This window comes from Lissotriton vulgaris, chromosome 8 (assembly GCF_964263255.1).
Source record: "Lissotriton vulgaris chromosome 8, aLisVul1.2, whole genome shotgun sequence".
In the NCBI taxonomy this organism is placed as follows: domain Eukaryota; kingdom Metazoa; phylum Chordata; class Amphibia; order Caudata; family Salamandridae; genus Lissotriton; species Lissotriton vulgaris.
In genome coordinates, this window is record NC_141696.1 from 1,289,377,777 (window position 1) to 1,289,394,259 (window position 16,483).

At 51.2% G+C, this 16,483-nt stretch overlaps 1 protein-coding gene across 1 annotated transcript in view; it reads right to left on the bottom strand.

Moving 5' to 3' along the window:
• RNF17 (ring finger protein 17) overlaps positions 1-16,483 on the bottom strand; it is a 2,333,865-nt gene that overhangs the window by 88,102 nt on the left and 2,229,280 nt on the right. Inside the window, exon 37 of the mRNA XM_086933472.1 lies at positions 13,824-13,959. Within this exon, the coding sequence (XP_086789598.1) occupies positions 13,824-13,959 (136 nt within the window). The remainder of the gene's footprint in view (positions 1-13,823; positions 13,960-16,483) is intronic.

Genomic DNA, 16,483 nt, shown 5'->3' on the forward strand with positions numbered 1-16,483 from the left:
ACAGGTTACTATGTGTCTATATAAAAGTAGGTATAGGAATACCATAACTAAGCAAGGGGTGATTACACGACCTTGCCCCAGCTGAGTGATCAGCCAGTTGTGTCAGTTTGGGTGGCCAGCCAGGGGTGTTATAATACATGCTGCAGCCCCTGGTAGGCCTTGGATGCACCTATGCCCTGGGTGTAGGAGAGCAGGGTCTGCAATCCTATGATCACCCCAGATTTTTTGCTTTTTGCTTCACTGGTTTACGACTTCTCTGGCTGTGGGCCTGCTAATCAGACCCACAGCCTTGCTGTTCTCTCACTAAATTGACACGTGTACCTTAGGTGCATTTACCAATTGGTACTGGGCCACCTTATCAGACCCTGTAACTCAGGGCATAGGTGTACCCAGGGCCTACCAGGGGCTGCAGCAAGTATTATGCCACCCCTGGCTGGCCATCTAAATCTGACACAACTGGCTGCACGACAGCTCACTCCTATGGCAGGCCTTGACAATCCTGAAGGCAGAGTGCTTGGAATCGTGTGAGATGGTGCTCTGGCATGAGCTGAGCCCGTTTGCAGCTTGCGGAACTAAGTCCTAATAGCTGTTCCATGATAACACATAGCCATTATTTTTAGAGATTCTTGGGCCCTTAATATGACATAGCGGAGGGTGAGAATGTGAATTTTTCTTTGATTTTGTCCCCTCATTTTACTCTGGGCGGATCTCTTATTTATCGACCTCCAGGTCCTTCGGGTCCTTTTCTTAAAGCTCTTCTAGAGACTCTGGTTCCCCGAGCAGTGAGGTTTTCACGTTTTTTACTGCTTGGTGATCTGAATATCCATGTTGATCGTCTTGAACTTCACGAAAGTAAGCTTCTATATGATTCCTTTGATCTGGCCTCTCTAACTCAATGGGTTTCCTCCCCTACACATGTAGGCGGGCACACTCTAGATGTCATATGTTCTAACTTTCATGTGAAGGTTGATGCCCCTCAAATTCTAACTTGGACTGATCATCGGCTGATTAGATTTACTTGGTCGACCAGGAAGGATATACCCAAGTCTTGCAAGAATACGTTCCCCCCCAAGATTAATGTAGGTAATTTTAATACCTGGCTAGATAAAAATAGACCCATCCTGGGAGGGGAATCGGATCCGGCACTTCAAGTTTTTGATGGTTGGCTGAGAGCAGGGATCTCCGCCTCATCGAAAGGGTCGAAATCGGGTAGAGATAGGATGACTCCCTCGCAACCCTGGTATTCACCCCAATTACGCATTCTTAAACTTGCTTGTAAGAAATTGGAGCGAGCATGGAGGGTGGTCTATTGCCCACAAGCCAAGGTAGCTTACCGCTCGGCACAACGGGATTACTATGCAAGTATTAAACTGGCTAAATCTGAATACTTTGCCAGAAGAATTGAGAAAGCTAATAATAACAGTCGGGAAATTTTTTCCATAGTTAAGAGCTTTCTCTCCCCTTGTGCTGAACAAATAGCGGTGAAACCCTCTACTGAATGGTGTGAGAACCTTTCCTCTTTTTTTCTAACAAAAATTGCTAAAATACAGCAGAGTCTTAGAGCAGTCAGTGGGGAGAGCAAGCTTGCTGATAATGTTAGCTCTATAGTACCGCCTATTTACACTATGAAGAGATTTACCCCCCCCTCAGTAGAAGACACCTTGTTTGCAATTAAATCTTTGAGATCCGGTGCCCCCGGTGATATTTGCCCGGCCCGGGTGTTGGCTGAAGTGGCAGAATCAGTGGCATTAGAGGTCTCACAAATAATGGGTCTATCCTTTAAAACATCCAAGGTTCCAGAGGAATGGAAACAGGCAAAGCTTCTTCCTTTGTTGAAGAAAACGGGCGCCAATCCTGCTGTGCCAGGCAACTATAGACCCATATCTCTGCTTCCAGCCATGGCAAAAATTGGAGAGAAACTTGCCTTCTGTCAGCTGAATGCCTTTGTGGAATCATCGGAGACTCTCCACCCTGCTCAGTCCGGCTTTCGTGCAGCTCATAGCACGGAGTCGGCCTTGGTGGAGATCACAGAGGCAATTAGAGAGTGTTTGGACAGTGGCAGCAGAGCGGCTCTAATTTTATTGGACCTCTCTGCCGCGTTCGACACTGTCCCGCACTCACTCCTCCTGTCTCGATTGGCTGAGATTGGTGTGCTGGGCTCAGCACTAGAATGGGTGAAATCTTTTTTGTCCGATAGGTCCCAGCAGGTTTGGATCCCACCTTTTTCTTCCTCTGCCAAACCTCTTACTACTGGGGTTCCCCAGGGGTCTACATTAAGTCCCTTGCTTTTTAATGTGTACCTTACTCCACTCATTGTGCTGGCCGAACAAATGGGGGCCAAAATTATAGCGTATGCAGACGATACGCAACTCTTATTTACATGGCCCGATGAAGCACTCAACACTGAGGTCATTTGTTCTTGTCTTTCTGCGGTTTTTAACTGGTTAGCTATGGCACAGTTAAAATGCAACGAAGACAAAACTGAAATTTTGTTGTATGGCCAATTTCCGCCCAATTTTAGAGAACTCTTATGGCCTTCTGATTTTCCCCAACCAAGTTCAGTTACCATCCCTACAAAGAACTTGGGTGTATGGTTTGGGGAGGATCTGAGGTTTGAGGCACACATAAAAAAACTCACAGGGCTGTGCTTCGGATCTCTCAAGGCTATGAGAAAGTTCTTTCCATATCTTTCATCTTCAGCAAGAGAGTCGGTTGCGAGAGCTTTAATATTATCTCGGCTCGATTATGCCAACTCTCTTCTTAGTGGAACGCCAGCCTTTCTAGTCGCAAGATTACAGATCATCCAAAATGCGACGGCGAGACTTCTGTGCAACGTGCCTAGTAGAGAGAGTGTACGTATCCATTAGAAGGAACTTCATTGGCTGCCGGTGGCTCAAAGGATTACCTATAAAATCCTAACACTAGCATTTAAAGCAGTCAATAATCTTGGGCCTTCCTATCTGAAAAAAAGATTCCGTCGCTACACCCCCACTCGTTCTTTACGGTCGGCTGACTGTAATTTTCTGAGTGTACCCCGTTTTCGACGAGTGCGCCTTGGAGGCAAGTCAATTGCCGTTCTCGCGGCTTCGACCTGGAACACTTTGCCTTTATCTTTGAGACTGATCCAGAATTTTGTTCCTTTTAAGAAGGCACTGAAGACGCATCTTTTCAGATCTGCTTACTAGACTTTTTTAGAATCCTCTATTTTCTTTTGGCCACCTGCTGTTTCCCCTCTTTCGCGCCAGGATACTCTGGTAGTAACAGAGCGCGTTATAAAACAGCTAAAATAAAAAAATAAATAAAAATAAATATACTCTTAAGTGCATTATAATCCTCGCGGTTATATGCCAACTCTGGTATCGCTTTATCAAAACATGTCGAGTAAGGTGTCATACGAATTGGAATACTAACCCCTCGCCAATTCTGCCGACGGGGTTAGCATTCCACCCTTCTAGAGGAACACAACATGTATGTAACTGTGAACCCCGGTTAAAGTTAACTCGAGCCTCAGCATCACAAAATGGATGCTGCCACCACAGACACAAGTCTGACCTCCTGCTGCTGGGAGTCCTTCCAGCAAGGGGAGCTTGGACAAAGGGTTTCCTGTCAGGGGCGGTGCTAGCACCATCCCAGACAGGATTTTGTGTATTAGGTAGGACAGGGCTGAAAGGAATGAGACATGCCTGGGGCACACAAGGTGTCCTGTGCATACACCGGTCAGAACCAGTTCCTGGGGCACTCCAGCCCCAGAGCTGGCGCAAGACCGGACAAAGGAAAGGGGGTGTAACCACCCCCCTTTCCTGGTCCCACCCAGAGGAGGGACCTAGTCGTAGTGCAGCCCCCTTTAGCTGAATAAAGGTAGGAGCTGGTCCCATTCCCAGTTAGATTAATCTTGACAACTTCCACGAAGAAACTCTTGACCTTCGACCTCCTGATTACCAGAAGACTGGAGAATCTCCCCTATGGTCAGGGAGTGACCATCCTGCTTCTTAGGCACCATCAAGCTCCTGTGCGGTTTGCTGCAAGTCCTTCCATCCAGGAATCCGACGACCCACATCCACAAGACCCGGACCTCCAGACTCCTCTGACCTCTACCCACATCCACAGCACAGCTGGGACCTGCACAGCGCTTCCAGCACGACCGCCGAGGGATCCTCGAGTGAGTGCATTGGGGTCTGAGAAGCCCCACACCGACGCAGCTCCTGCACCAAAGACCAGCCCCCCAGCATCCACGAGATCTGCGTGGGGCCCTTTTGCCTGATTGCTGCTTTTCCTGTTGTCTGGTCACTTGCCGGCTGGCTAGTGACCTCTGACACGACGACCCGAAGAATTCACCACTGCTAGTCTGGTCCCCAAGACTGGCCCTTGCTTTCTTGTAAAGGAGAAGCACCCCGGACCCTCCTGGTCCGCACCAGACGCCATCTTTGTTCCACCGCGTGGCTTGCACTTGCCAAGGCCTGTTGACCAGATCGACGATCCAACACCGCCAACAGCAGCAGACTACGTGGGACAGCTTGTGCCTCCAGCCTGGTCGTAGAGAACAGCTCCTGGTCCGCGCAGCTACAGAGAGAAGTGTGCCGTCCTCCACCTGACTGCGGCGATAGCACCTGGTTCCCTCCTGGTTCCAGCACCGTCACTGGCTAGTGACCGAGACTCCGTCCCCTTCCCTTTCAGGACTTCTTCTTCCTAGTTCCATCGTTGGAACCACCGGACTCCTCCATCTGGCTGCCTGCCAGCAACTCCTTGTTTCAGGCATCACCGGGATCAACGCAGCAAACCCGACGCACCCGCAGCCTGTGGGTTAGATAACTAAAGCTTCTAGGTGCTGAAGTCTGTGTTCACTCTCCTAGTGTCCAGGTCCACTGTTGTTTTCCCTCCATCCAGCCGGGTTCGTCCGGAATCCGTAACTTTCTAAAACTGTAGTATCCATAGACGTTGGTACGCATCGCGCGTGAGAGTTTCCACTCTGCACGCGAGTCCCGTGAGCCTCCTGCTCCTTACTTACCTAGTTTATAGCGTAGTCCCAGCGATCCTCCAGCCTCTGGATCTCCTTACAGTATTTTCTTTCCTCGCATTCCATTGTTTTGAGTATATGGTTTGTCGTTCCCCTAGGGCGCACTTGTAAATATTGTGCAAAACGTATTTCCTTTTTAGTATTGTCATGTGCTTAGCCCTCTGACCTCATAAAGAGTTCAGAGGTGTATGTTAGTTAATAAATATCTGTTTATTTTCATAACAACCTGTGTGGTGTCCTTTCATCTGGTATTCAAGGGGTTATATGTGGTAAAACAGCTGGCTTCACATGCCATTCAGAGTTTAGCCTAAAGACTGCTCTTGTCCACGCTACTAGGATAGCTGGTCTATAAGGTTGACTTACAACCAATCACCATAAGGGTTGTTTGGACTGATACAAGGTGATCACTAGAACTAGTGAGCATCATATATCAGGCCAACTTCTCACACTAAATAATTGGTATAAGAACCACGAGTCGAACAATGGAAAGGCCTAGGGCCTTGGGAATCGCTGGGGCTACGCTGTGATAACAAGTGTTAGGAACTAGGAGGTCCACGGGATATGGTTGCAGTGTCTAAAGCGACACGCGTGCACCTATTGGAAACAATGGGTGCGTAAAAGTTACAAAGTTTAAGAAATGTGAGTCTTCAGGAGGTACTAGAACTTAGTCCCTTAAAACTATGACACTAGGAGTGTCTGCCTACAAGGGAGCACCGGAGTGCCAGCGTTACCTCACCCACAGGAAGCGGGTGCAGTGGTGCCAAAGTGTGTCTGGTTTCTTGGAGCAGTTAAAAGGAGCCTGGAGATGAAGAGGCTACAGGCGACCGGACGAGAAGAGTTCCGGTGGATCCAAGGGTGGATCGAAGTTGGTGAAGATCTGAAAGCAGAGGGGACAGTGTTCAAAGTCCCTAGCCAGTGACCGGCGTGGAACCAGGAAGGAACCAGGCGATGTTGAGTTGCAACAGGTGAAGATAGAAGTCTTGTCTCTTCAGCCACGTGGACACAAGGGCGTCGACGACTGTGAGAAGTTGGCCTGATATATAATGTTCACTATTCTAGTGAGCACTTTGTATCAGTCCAAACAACCCTTATGGTGATTGGTTGTAAGTCAACCTTATAGACCAGCTATCCTAGTAGCGTGGATACGAGCAATCTTCGGGCTAAACTCTAGAGGGCGTGTTAAGCCAGCTGTTATACCATCACATATACCCCTTGAACACCAAGTGAAAGGACACCACACAAGTGTTATGAAAATAAACAGTGTATTTATTTAGATCACAACAGCCCTGTACTCTTTATGAGGACAGGGTACAAAGCACACAACAAAACTCTTACGAAAATACTTTAAGTTGCACAATTTACACAAATGCCCGAGGGGCACGAAAAACCATATACTATGGAAGTGGAATGCGAAATTACTAGCAGGTAAGTACTGGACTAATAGGCTTTGGAATCGCTAGGACTATGTTACTGAACCTTCAGATTACTAGTAGGAGGCCTAGGGGACTCGGGTGCAGAGTGTGCACTCTCACGCGGGATGCGGGACAAAGTCTATGGAGGCTAGTAAAGACAAAGTTAGTGTTCCCGGGCGAACCCGATAAGGTAGGTTGAAAACGACAGTGGATCTGGACCCTTGGATAGTGAGGCTATGCTGGGGCACCGAAATGCCGAAGTTACCTAGCCCAGGGGCTGCAGCTGCATAGGTCTGAAAAGACGTCGGGAATCCTCGCTGACTAACCAGGAGCCTGAAGAAAGAAGTTGCTGGCAGGCGACCAGTGAAGATAGTTCGAGTGATCCAAGCCTGGATCGAAGATAGATGACACTTGAAAGCAGAGGGGACCAAGTTCTTAATCACTAGCCAGTGATTGTGTGGGCACCAGGATGGCACCGGGCGAAGTCACCTCGACCAGGTGAGTGGGCGACGCTGGGCTCTGCAGTCTCACGGACCAGGAGGCGTTGTTGGCGACCAGGATGGAGGTGCGAGCTGTCCCACGATGGTTGATGCTGTCGACGTCGCTGGACCCAGGATTGGGGCAACAAGTCTTGGCAAATTCAAGCCCACGCGGTGGACTTAAAATGGCGTCTGGAGTGGACCAGGAGGGTCCGGGGTGCTCCTCTTTTGGAAGGGAGCAAGGGCCAGTCTGGAGCAACCAGACCAGCAGTGTTGTCGTCGTTGATCGTCGTCGAGAAGGCCATAAGCCAGCGGGCTAGTAGCCAGACAACGCGGTGAGCAGCCAAAAAGCAGAAGGGCCCCACGCAGATCGTGGAGATGCTGGGGGGCTGATCTTCGGTGCTGGAGCTGCTCAGGGTCGGGGCTTCTCGGACCCCAAAGCACTCACCAGAGGATCCCTCTGCGGTCGTGCTGGATAGAAGTCGTGCAGTTCTGATGATGGCCGGTCCCTCGAGGTCTCGTCGCACCTACAGTTCTCAGCTTAGCTGTAGAGGTAGGTAGAGGTCAGAGGTGCCAGGGAAGCCGGGTCTCGTCGTGCTGGTCGGTCGGATTCCTGAGGAAGGACGTGCAGCAAACCGCAGAGTTCTTTAGATGGTGCCTGCGGATGCAGGGTGACTACTCCTTAGCCACAAGGGAGAAATCTTGAGAAGAAGTCGAGAGTTCCTTTCGTAGAAGGTAGTTTCTTGATTCAAAGATGATCCAATTTGGAAGGGTCCCCGCTCCTGCCTTTATCCTAAAGAAAGGGGTGGGTACGCGACTAGGTCCTGCCCTAGGGGTGGGACCAGGAAGGGGGGTGGTTACACCCCTCTCCCATGCCGGACTTTCCCCAGGCCAGGGGCTGGTGTGCCCCTGGAACTGGTTCTAGCCGGCAGATGCGTAGTGAGCACCGGGGTGCCACTTGCAGTCACCTTCCTGTAAAGCCCTGCCTACCCAGGATACACAAAACCCTGTCTGGGATGGTGCTAGCACCGCCCCTGACAGGAAACCCTTTGTCCAAGCTCTCCTCGCTGGAAGGACTCCCAGCAGCAGGAGGTCAGACTCGTGTCTGTGGTGGCAGCATCCATTTTGTGGAGCTGAGGCTTCAGTTAACTTTAACCGGGGTTCACAGTTACATACATGTCGTGTCCCTCTAGAAGGGTGGAATGCTAACCCCGTCGCCAGAATTGGCGAGGGGTTAGTATTACAATTCGTATGACACCTTACTCGACATGTTTTGATAAAGCAATACCAAAGATAGCATTTAACCGCAAGGATTATAATGCACTTAAGAGTATATGGTATGCGTTATCATGGAACAGCTATTAGGACTTGGTTCCGCAAGCTGCAAACTGGCTCAGCTCATGCCAGAGCACCATTTCACACGATTCCAAGCACTCTGCCTTCAGGATTGTCAAGGCCTGCCATAGGAGTGACTGATAGGAATCTGTGTGTCCATTTTTAGGATTAGATATAGGTATACTATATCTAAAGCAAAGGGTGATTACACCACCTTGCCCCAGCTGTCGTGCAGCCAGTTGTGTCAGTTTTAGATGGCCATCCAGGGGTGGCATAATACATGCTTCAGCCCCTGGTAGGCCCTGGGTACACCTATGCCCTGAGTTACAGGGTCTGATAAGGTGGCCCAGTACCAATTGGATAATGCACCTAAGGTACACATGTCAATTTAGTGAGAGAACAGCTAGGCTGTGGGTCTGATTGGCAGGCCCACAGCCAGAGAAAGTCGTAAACCAGTGAAACAAAAGCAAAAAAATCTGGGTGATCATAGGATTGCAGACCCTACTCTCCTACAACGACGACGAGCAGCGAGGCACGAGCTGTCCCACTAAGGATCTTGTTGTCGGCGGAGTTGGCTTCAGGATTGGAGCAAACAAGCCTTGGCAATTTCAAACCAAGCAGGAACAATGTTGGGCTTCTTACTCAGAACAGCAAGGTCTGAGGGGCTGCTTCTTTTGGAGGAAGCATGGGCCAGTCTGGAGCAACCAGACCAGCGGTGGAGATTCAAATTCAAGTCGCCAAAATGGCTACCAGCCAACAGGCCAGTAACCGGGATGACGCATCGAGCAGGCAAAAGCACAAGGGCCCCACGCAGAACTCGTGGAGGATGCAGGGCTCTTCTTTGGTGCAAAGGCTGCTCGGGGCAGGGGCTTCTCGAACCCCAAAACACAGCGTTGAGGAGGCCTCTGGTGCTGCGCAGTCAGCTTCTCGTGGACTTTTCAAGAGGTCCGGTCCGACGTCTCTAGTCGCCTCCACGGGTCTCTGGTTTGCAGGGACTGTGGATCGGGCTGTTGGATGTCTGGGAGGCTGGTTCTCGTCAGGCTTTGGGCTCGGGCTCCGGCGGCAAAGCAAGTCGTTGATCGCTGGATGGTGCCTGTATTCACAGGGTGGCCACTCCTTGGCCACAAGGGAGATTCTTCAGTCTTCTGAGCAGCAGAACGTTGAAGGTCCAGAGTTTCTTCTTCTTTAGTCGAATTTCAGGGTAATCTGCGGTCTTGGGACTTAGCTCCTACTTTTAAACCAATTCTAGGGGCTGGACTACCTACTAGGTGGGACCAGGAAGGGGGGTGGTTACACCCCCTTTCCTTTGTCCAGTTTCGCGCCAGAGCTGGGGCTGGAGTGCCCCAGCACCGGTTTGAACTGCCCGGACAAATTGTGTGCCCCGGACATGTCAGATTCTATTCAGCCCTACCTAACCGAGTACACAAAATCCTGTCTGGGGTGGTGCTAGCACCTCCCAAGGCAGGAAACCCTTTGTCCAAGCCTCCATCGCTGGAAGGACTCCCAGCAGCAGGAGGTCAGACTTGTGTCTGTGGAGACAGCATCCATTTTGTGATGCTGAGGCTCCGTTTAACTTTAACCGGGGTTCAGGTTCTGTACATGTCGTGTCCCTCTAGAAGGTTGGGATGCTACCCCCGTCGTCAGAATTGGCGAGGGGGTAGTATTCTAATTCGTATGACACCTTACTCGACATGTTTTGATAATGTCAAACCAGAGTTAGCATTTAACCGCGAGGTACATAATGCACTTAAGGGTATATGGTATGACGCTATCAGGAAACAGCTAAAGGACATGGTTCCGCTCATGCTAGAGCACCATCTCACCCATAACCAAGCACTCTGCCTCCAGGATTGACAAAGGCCTGCCATAGGAGTGACTTCTAGGTTACTGTGTGTCCTTGTATCTGTTAGATATAGAGATACTATACCTAAAGCAAAGGGTGATTACACCACCTCGCCCCAGCTGAGTGATCAACCAGTTGTGTCAAATAGTAAGGCCAGGCCAGGGGTGGCACAATACGTGCTGCAGCCCCTGGTAGGCCTTGGATGCACCTATGCCCTGGGTACCTAGGGTACACTGTACAGGGGCTCACAAGGTGATCCATGTTCCAATTGGTAAGGGACCTAAAGTGCCTTGGCATAAATTTAGAGAGAGAACAGCAGGCTGTGGGTCTGATTGGCAGGCCCACAGCCACATTAAGTCAAAAACCAGTGAAGCAAAAAGCAAAAATTTGGGGTGACCATAGGATAGCAGACCCTACTCTCCTACAATCCCTATCGGCACCGGAGTCGAGAATCGACTCGAGAAGATCCAAAAGAGATCGAAAAAGTTAGTCAAAAATTGACTAGGAGTACTGCTCTTCCCAGATCTGCGCTTGCTGGCGCGGAAAAAGAAGAACTGACGTCAGCGCGCAAAGTCGGCGTCTAAGTACTCCGACGTCATCCCGGCGCCAACGACGCAGACGATGCCTACTGACGCGCAGGGGTACTGCTACGCAAAACTTTTCGGATCCAGTCTGACGCCTGGGGATATTCCTTAACGTACAATAGATACCCAGCCATACCCACGGGGAAGGAGGGTTTGCAGAAGGACCCCACCAGCTTGGACATAACAGAGGGGTCCAGAGGGGACTAGTCCAATGGACAGGTTGAAGAGCCCCACCCTCCCAGGCAAGGGGGGACCCCCACAAGCAGAACACCACCGACCCCAAGAGGGATGTGGAAAGAAGAAAGAATTTAGAAGAAGCCCGTTCAGTCTCAACAGAGCAACCAAGGGCAAGGTCAGAGAGGCCGATGCACCCCACACCCCTACAAGGCAACAGAGCTTCCATCCAATGCTAGGACAAGAAGAGGAGGAAGAAAGCCTAGAGGGCCCAAGGAAACGAAGGAAAGAAGGCAAGCCCACCATAGATGGAAGGTAACAGACCAGACAGAGCGGCACCAGCAGTAACAAGCTGCTGTAAGAAGGGAGAACTGCCCGGGGCCCCAGGAAGACCGGGCAGGCTACACCTGACAAAGGGAGAACACAGAACCATCCCAGCCTTCAGGACAGGAGCATGAAGGCGCGGAAATGCCCGGCCACACTACCACGAGGGGTCCGTGCACACGACCCAAAGAAGCATTAGCAACATACATAAACGCCATGGAGAGCAGAGGCCCGAAGGCGACCAGAACTCCCTAGCAGAGCGCAAGCTATATAACAACTTACCCTATGTGGGGTAGTGGTAGCTAAGTCCCAAGACATGGGAACCCTCTTTGGAACGAACTTCCACAGCAGAGGAAAGAATGAAAGAGCCACGGGGAAAAAATCCAGCGGAAGGCTTATCAAGCATCCCAAGAGAAAACAGAAGGCCTAATCTCAGGGCCAAGTCTGTGCAGATAACTCAAGCAACACAGTCAACAAAAGGGCTGTCCAGCAGCCAACAAAGCTACAGTCCCAGCAAGGAGGACTCATGTGGCAAAAACACACACCCCACAGCAAGGGCAACCGGCCCAAAAAAGATCCAGAACCAGATCAACTCCGCAGTCCCTGAGGAGGGGAAGGATCAGGAGGATGAGGAGCTGAAGGAGAATAAGGCGGAGGAGGACGGCGCCCTGCCAAGAACCTTTGGATGGCGGAGTCAGTCGGGGCATGAAATAACAGGGTGCCATCAAATGGAAGATCAATCAGCCGCTCCCGAACATTTTCAGGGAACACGCCATCCTAAAGCCAAGCATGGCGATGGAGGGAGACTGAGGAAGCCATGGCCCGGCCCAGCACCTACGTGATATCCAGGGCAGAGGGGAGAATAAATGCCGCCAGCTCCCGGCCATCCAATGCATGATGCCGCAAGTCCACCTGAACAGTCTCCTGTGAAGAGGCAGATCCCAAAGACTCAGCAGAGTCCCACAAACAAGAGGTGGCTCTAGCCAACACACAGAAGGTGTTAAGGGCCCGCAGGGCAGTGCTGGTCGAGGCAAACATGTTACGCCCCCAAGAGATGGTGGAGTCAAGAGTGGCGACAGGAAGGGAAAAGCAGTCCGCAAAAGCGGACTTGGGGTAGAGGGAAAGACACGCTAGATCACGTGGCGCCGGAAGGTGACAGTGCAGAAGGTGATGAGGCACCGGATCCCCCGAGGTGGGGCCTCCAAGCCCCCATCAGTGAAGAAAGGAGTGAACCCTAAAAGGGAAGCAACAGCTCCCTCTCACCAGAGCTCTGGTGGAGAACCTCCAAGAGATGGTCCGCAGGGAAAATGAGCAACCGGGTCACCCATGCGCAGAATATCCACAGCCATGGACACTGCGTGGGCGAAGGCCGCACCAGCCGCTGTAGGGCCCAGCGGCGGAGAAAGCAGCTCCTCCGTGGGTAACGGCTGTAAACTGAGGCGCCGTCCCCTAAGCCAAGCGGGGTGGGCAAGGGCCAGACCTTGAAGTCAGAAGGGACCCAAGAGTGGGAGACCTGTCACACCTCTGGCGCACACCCCGGCCTCGGGAATGGCAGGGAGCCGCCCTTCGATGATGCCGGCGAAAAAGCAACCACGCTGCGGCCTGTCTCTGGGGAGGATGACACGTGTAGGCACCCAACCTCTGGAGCAGAGGGAGCGTCTGAAGACGAATCTGCGCCCGACGCCTGGCCGGCGCCGTAGAGTCCGCCTCCTGAGGCAGGACGGCATCACCATCTGGCGTCAAGGGAGGCGCCGGATAAGACTCCTCCAAGCCATACCGCGCAGGGACCGGAGCAGAGCCGGAGCTGAAGTGGCCAAGGGGCGGTGCCAGAACGACGCCGACTCGACCTCCGACAAGGCAGCCGCCCGCATGATGGAACGAGAGGGACCAGGGGAGTGACACGAAGCACTCCACCAGCCTCGGCCCCGAATGTGACAGAGGCAGCCTGGCGACACCAGCCCCCGGGGACAAGTTGCAGCACTTATCCACCGGGAAGCATTGCTCCCTTGACATCGGAGCGGGATGAGGACGTCTATGACGGCCGTTTCTGAAACCGTCTGCTGAGGCTGAACAAGGGGAAGACTCCGACCTTGAAAGACACGCCAAGAGTAGTTTCATCCGGTACTCCCGCCGCGACTTGTGCTTCAACTGTTGGCACGCCTCACAATCAGTGGTGCAGTGCTCTACCCCCAAACACCACATGCAAATGAGGTGAGGGTCCGTCGCCGACATAAGACGCCCACACGACATGCAAATTTTGAAGCCCGAAGGCATTCACACACTGTTCCACCAAAGATATCAAAATGAGGAAAAAAAGGGGGCCCAAACAGAGACTGGATCCGCGTTGCACGTGGAAAAGGAAAAAAATGACGTAGGCGTGCCAGGGTGGGACTTGTGTGATCTCGCTGACATCACGTACGCGGACGCATGGGCGGAGTCACGTGATGCCGTCCCCCCAGGCGTGCAGGGATGCTGTGGCAAAAAGATTTCCGGATCCAGTCTCACACCTGGGGATAATTCTAGGTTAAGAAATCTGCGGCTAGTAGTCTCTCTCAGATATAAAGGTATAGTGTTTACATATAAAATCACATTTTAAAATATACAATGTTATGTTTCTAAATGTACAACTAACATAAAAAGTAAATAACATCACTTTACCTGTCAGTTGTCAAAGTTGCAGATGAGCCATAGTCAACATGTTGAACAATGATTTTAACAGGGTCGTACTGCACAATCGAGATTAATTTTGCTCTATATAACTGCTCATCGGTGTACTGTGCAAGACAAGGCATTTCTACATAAAGAAAAAAAGATAAGCCACTAACTAGAACGAATGGAGCATTTTAAGTTTTTGATTTAAAGGAAGAGAAGTCTGAGTTATTTACGACCTATACATTGCAAAGTTAAAAAGTGCTGTATCACAGATTTTTATAACTATCTGACTGAGAACATTCTATTACAAATGTTACAATAGATGTGCCCAAATATTTTAGATTTAACGAACAAGTTACTTACCTTCGGTAACGATATATCTGTAACAAACACTAGTAGTGATAGATTCCTTACCTTAGGATTACCTCCAGGCGTCAGACTGGATCCGGAAACTTTTCGTCAGCAGTACCCCTGCGTGTCGGAAGGTGGCGTAGGGCAGTTCCGCGTACATCGTGGTCGGCAAGATGACGTCACGGTAGCTACTTAGACGCCACCCTTGCGCGCTGACATCAGTTCTGTACACTACTTTCCGTGCCAGGAACGCAGAGCCATGCAAGATACTGACCACTGGTGCCTTGAAACTAGGGTCCTGAAAGGGATGACCTTAACCCTAGACATCAGTTCGCAAAATTGGGAGGATGGGTGGGGCGGTAAGGAATCTATCACTACTAATGTTTCCTACAGATATATTGTTACCGAAAGTAAGTAACTTGTTCATCTGAAAGAAACATGTAGTGATAGATTCCTTACCTTAGAATAGATACCCCAGCAAAACCAACTCTCCGGGCTTGGCTGTCCAGGCATTAATCCTTAGTAAAAGTGTGCAGCGAGGCCCACGTAGCTGCCTGACAGATGTTTTACAGGGGAACACCACATCCCAATGCTGTAGTGGCTACCGTCTCCAGGGTGGAATGGGCGCCCAGTGGAGTTTCCTTTTAAGCCAAAGAATAACAGGCTTTGATACACAAGATGACCCACCGGGAAATGGTCCGCTTGTGTACGGCCCGACCTTTCTTGGCACCTACATAGCCAACAAAGAGCTGGTCATCCACCCGGAACTGTTGAGGGCGGTTCAAGTAAAACGAGAGCGCACGTTTTGAGTTCAGACGGTGGAGCTTTTCTTACTCTCTGGAAGGAGGAGGAAAGAAGGTGGGCAAAGTGATGGTTTGCCCGTTGTGAAAAGCCGTGACAACTTTTGGCAGAAAGGATGGACGGGTTCTGAGCACAACCTTGTCTGGATAGACAGATAGAAAAGGAGGTTTACAAGAAAGAGCCGGGAGCTCACTCACTCTCCTAGTGGAGGTATTGGCAACCAGGAAAGCAGTCTTCAAGGTTAAGAGACGTAGAGGACAGTTGTGCAGAGGCTCAAAGGGAGCACACATCAAATATGTAAGAACCATGTTTAAGTCCCACTGTGGCATCACAAAAGGAATAGGAGGGAAAAAGTGAGTAATGCCTTTGAGGAATCTATTTACAACAGGGGACTTGAAGAGAGAGGGTTGATCAGGGAGCCTGAGAAAGGCCGAAACAGCAGAAGGGAAGCCCTTGATAGTGCCCAGAGCAGAGCCCTGCTGGGCCAAAGAGAGACGAAACTAAAGGACTTCTGAAAGAGTGGCAGAAAGGGGATCCACAGCCATTGCTGTGCACCATACCACAAACTTCAGGAGGCAATTTGAAGGGAATCAACTGCCACCGCTCAATCTGCACGCACGGAGGTGGAGATTGGACAGGTTCGGGTGGAGGACCATCCCCTGCTGCTGCGACAGAAGATTCTCCTGAAGAAGCAGTCGGATCAGGGGATCGATGGTCATACTGAGTAGCTCGGGATATCCTACTCTTCAAGCCCAGTCCGGAGCCACAAGAATGACTTGGGCCCGGTCGCGCCTGATCTTCTTCAGCACTCTGGGTAGTAGTGGTATAGGCGGAAAGGCGTAGAACAGACAGCAACTCCACTTGCGACGAAGAGCATCACCTAGCGAGTGCCGCCTTGGAAATTCCAACGTGCAGAACTGCTGACGTTCCGCGTTCTCTTCTGTGGTGAATAGATGTAACCAAAGCTCTCCCCACTGTTGAAAGAGACCGTGCGCCACGTCTGAGTGAACATGCCATTCGTGATCCATCATGCAACTGCATCTGAGTTCGTCCGCCCTGGCGTTCTGTGAACCTCCCATGTGTTGAACCACCAACGAAATGCTCTGATGTTCCAGCCACATCCAGAGGCGCAGAGCCTCCTGACATAGGGTCCACGACCCCACCCCGCCCTCTTTGTTGCAGTACCGCATGGGGGTGGTGTTGTCCGTGAACAGCTGCACTACTCTTTCCCAGACAGAGGGAAGGAATGTCTGCAGTGCAAGTCGGATCGCCTGAGGCTCCAGAAGGTTGATATGGAGCCGGGACTCCGCCGGAGACCAGAGGCCTCTGATCTCCACCTCTTCCATGTCACCGCCCCATCCCGGTTGGGGAAGGGAGCGGAATCTGCCATTGACCCAATGCCTATTTGTGAGCCACCACTGCAACGGTCTTGCAGTTTCCTCTTAGATCTGGACAGACTCGGTCAGGTTCCCCTGGTGCTGCACACTCTGGAACTTCAGGCCCCACTGCAGAGC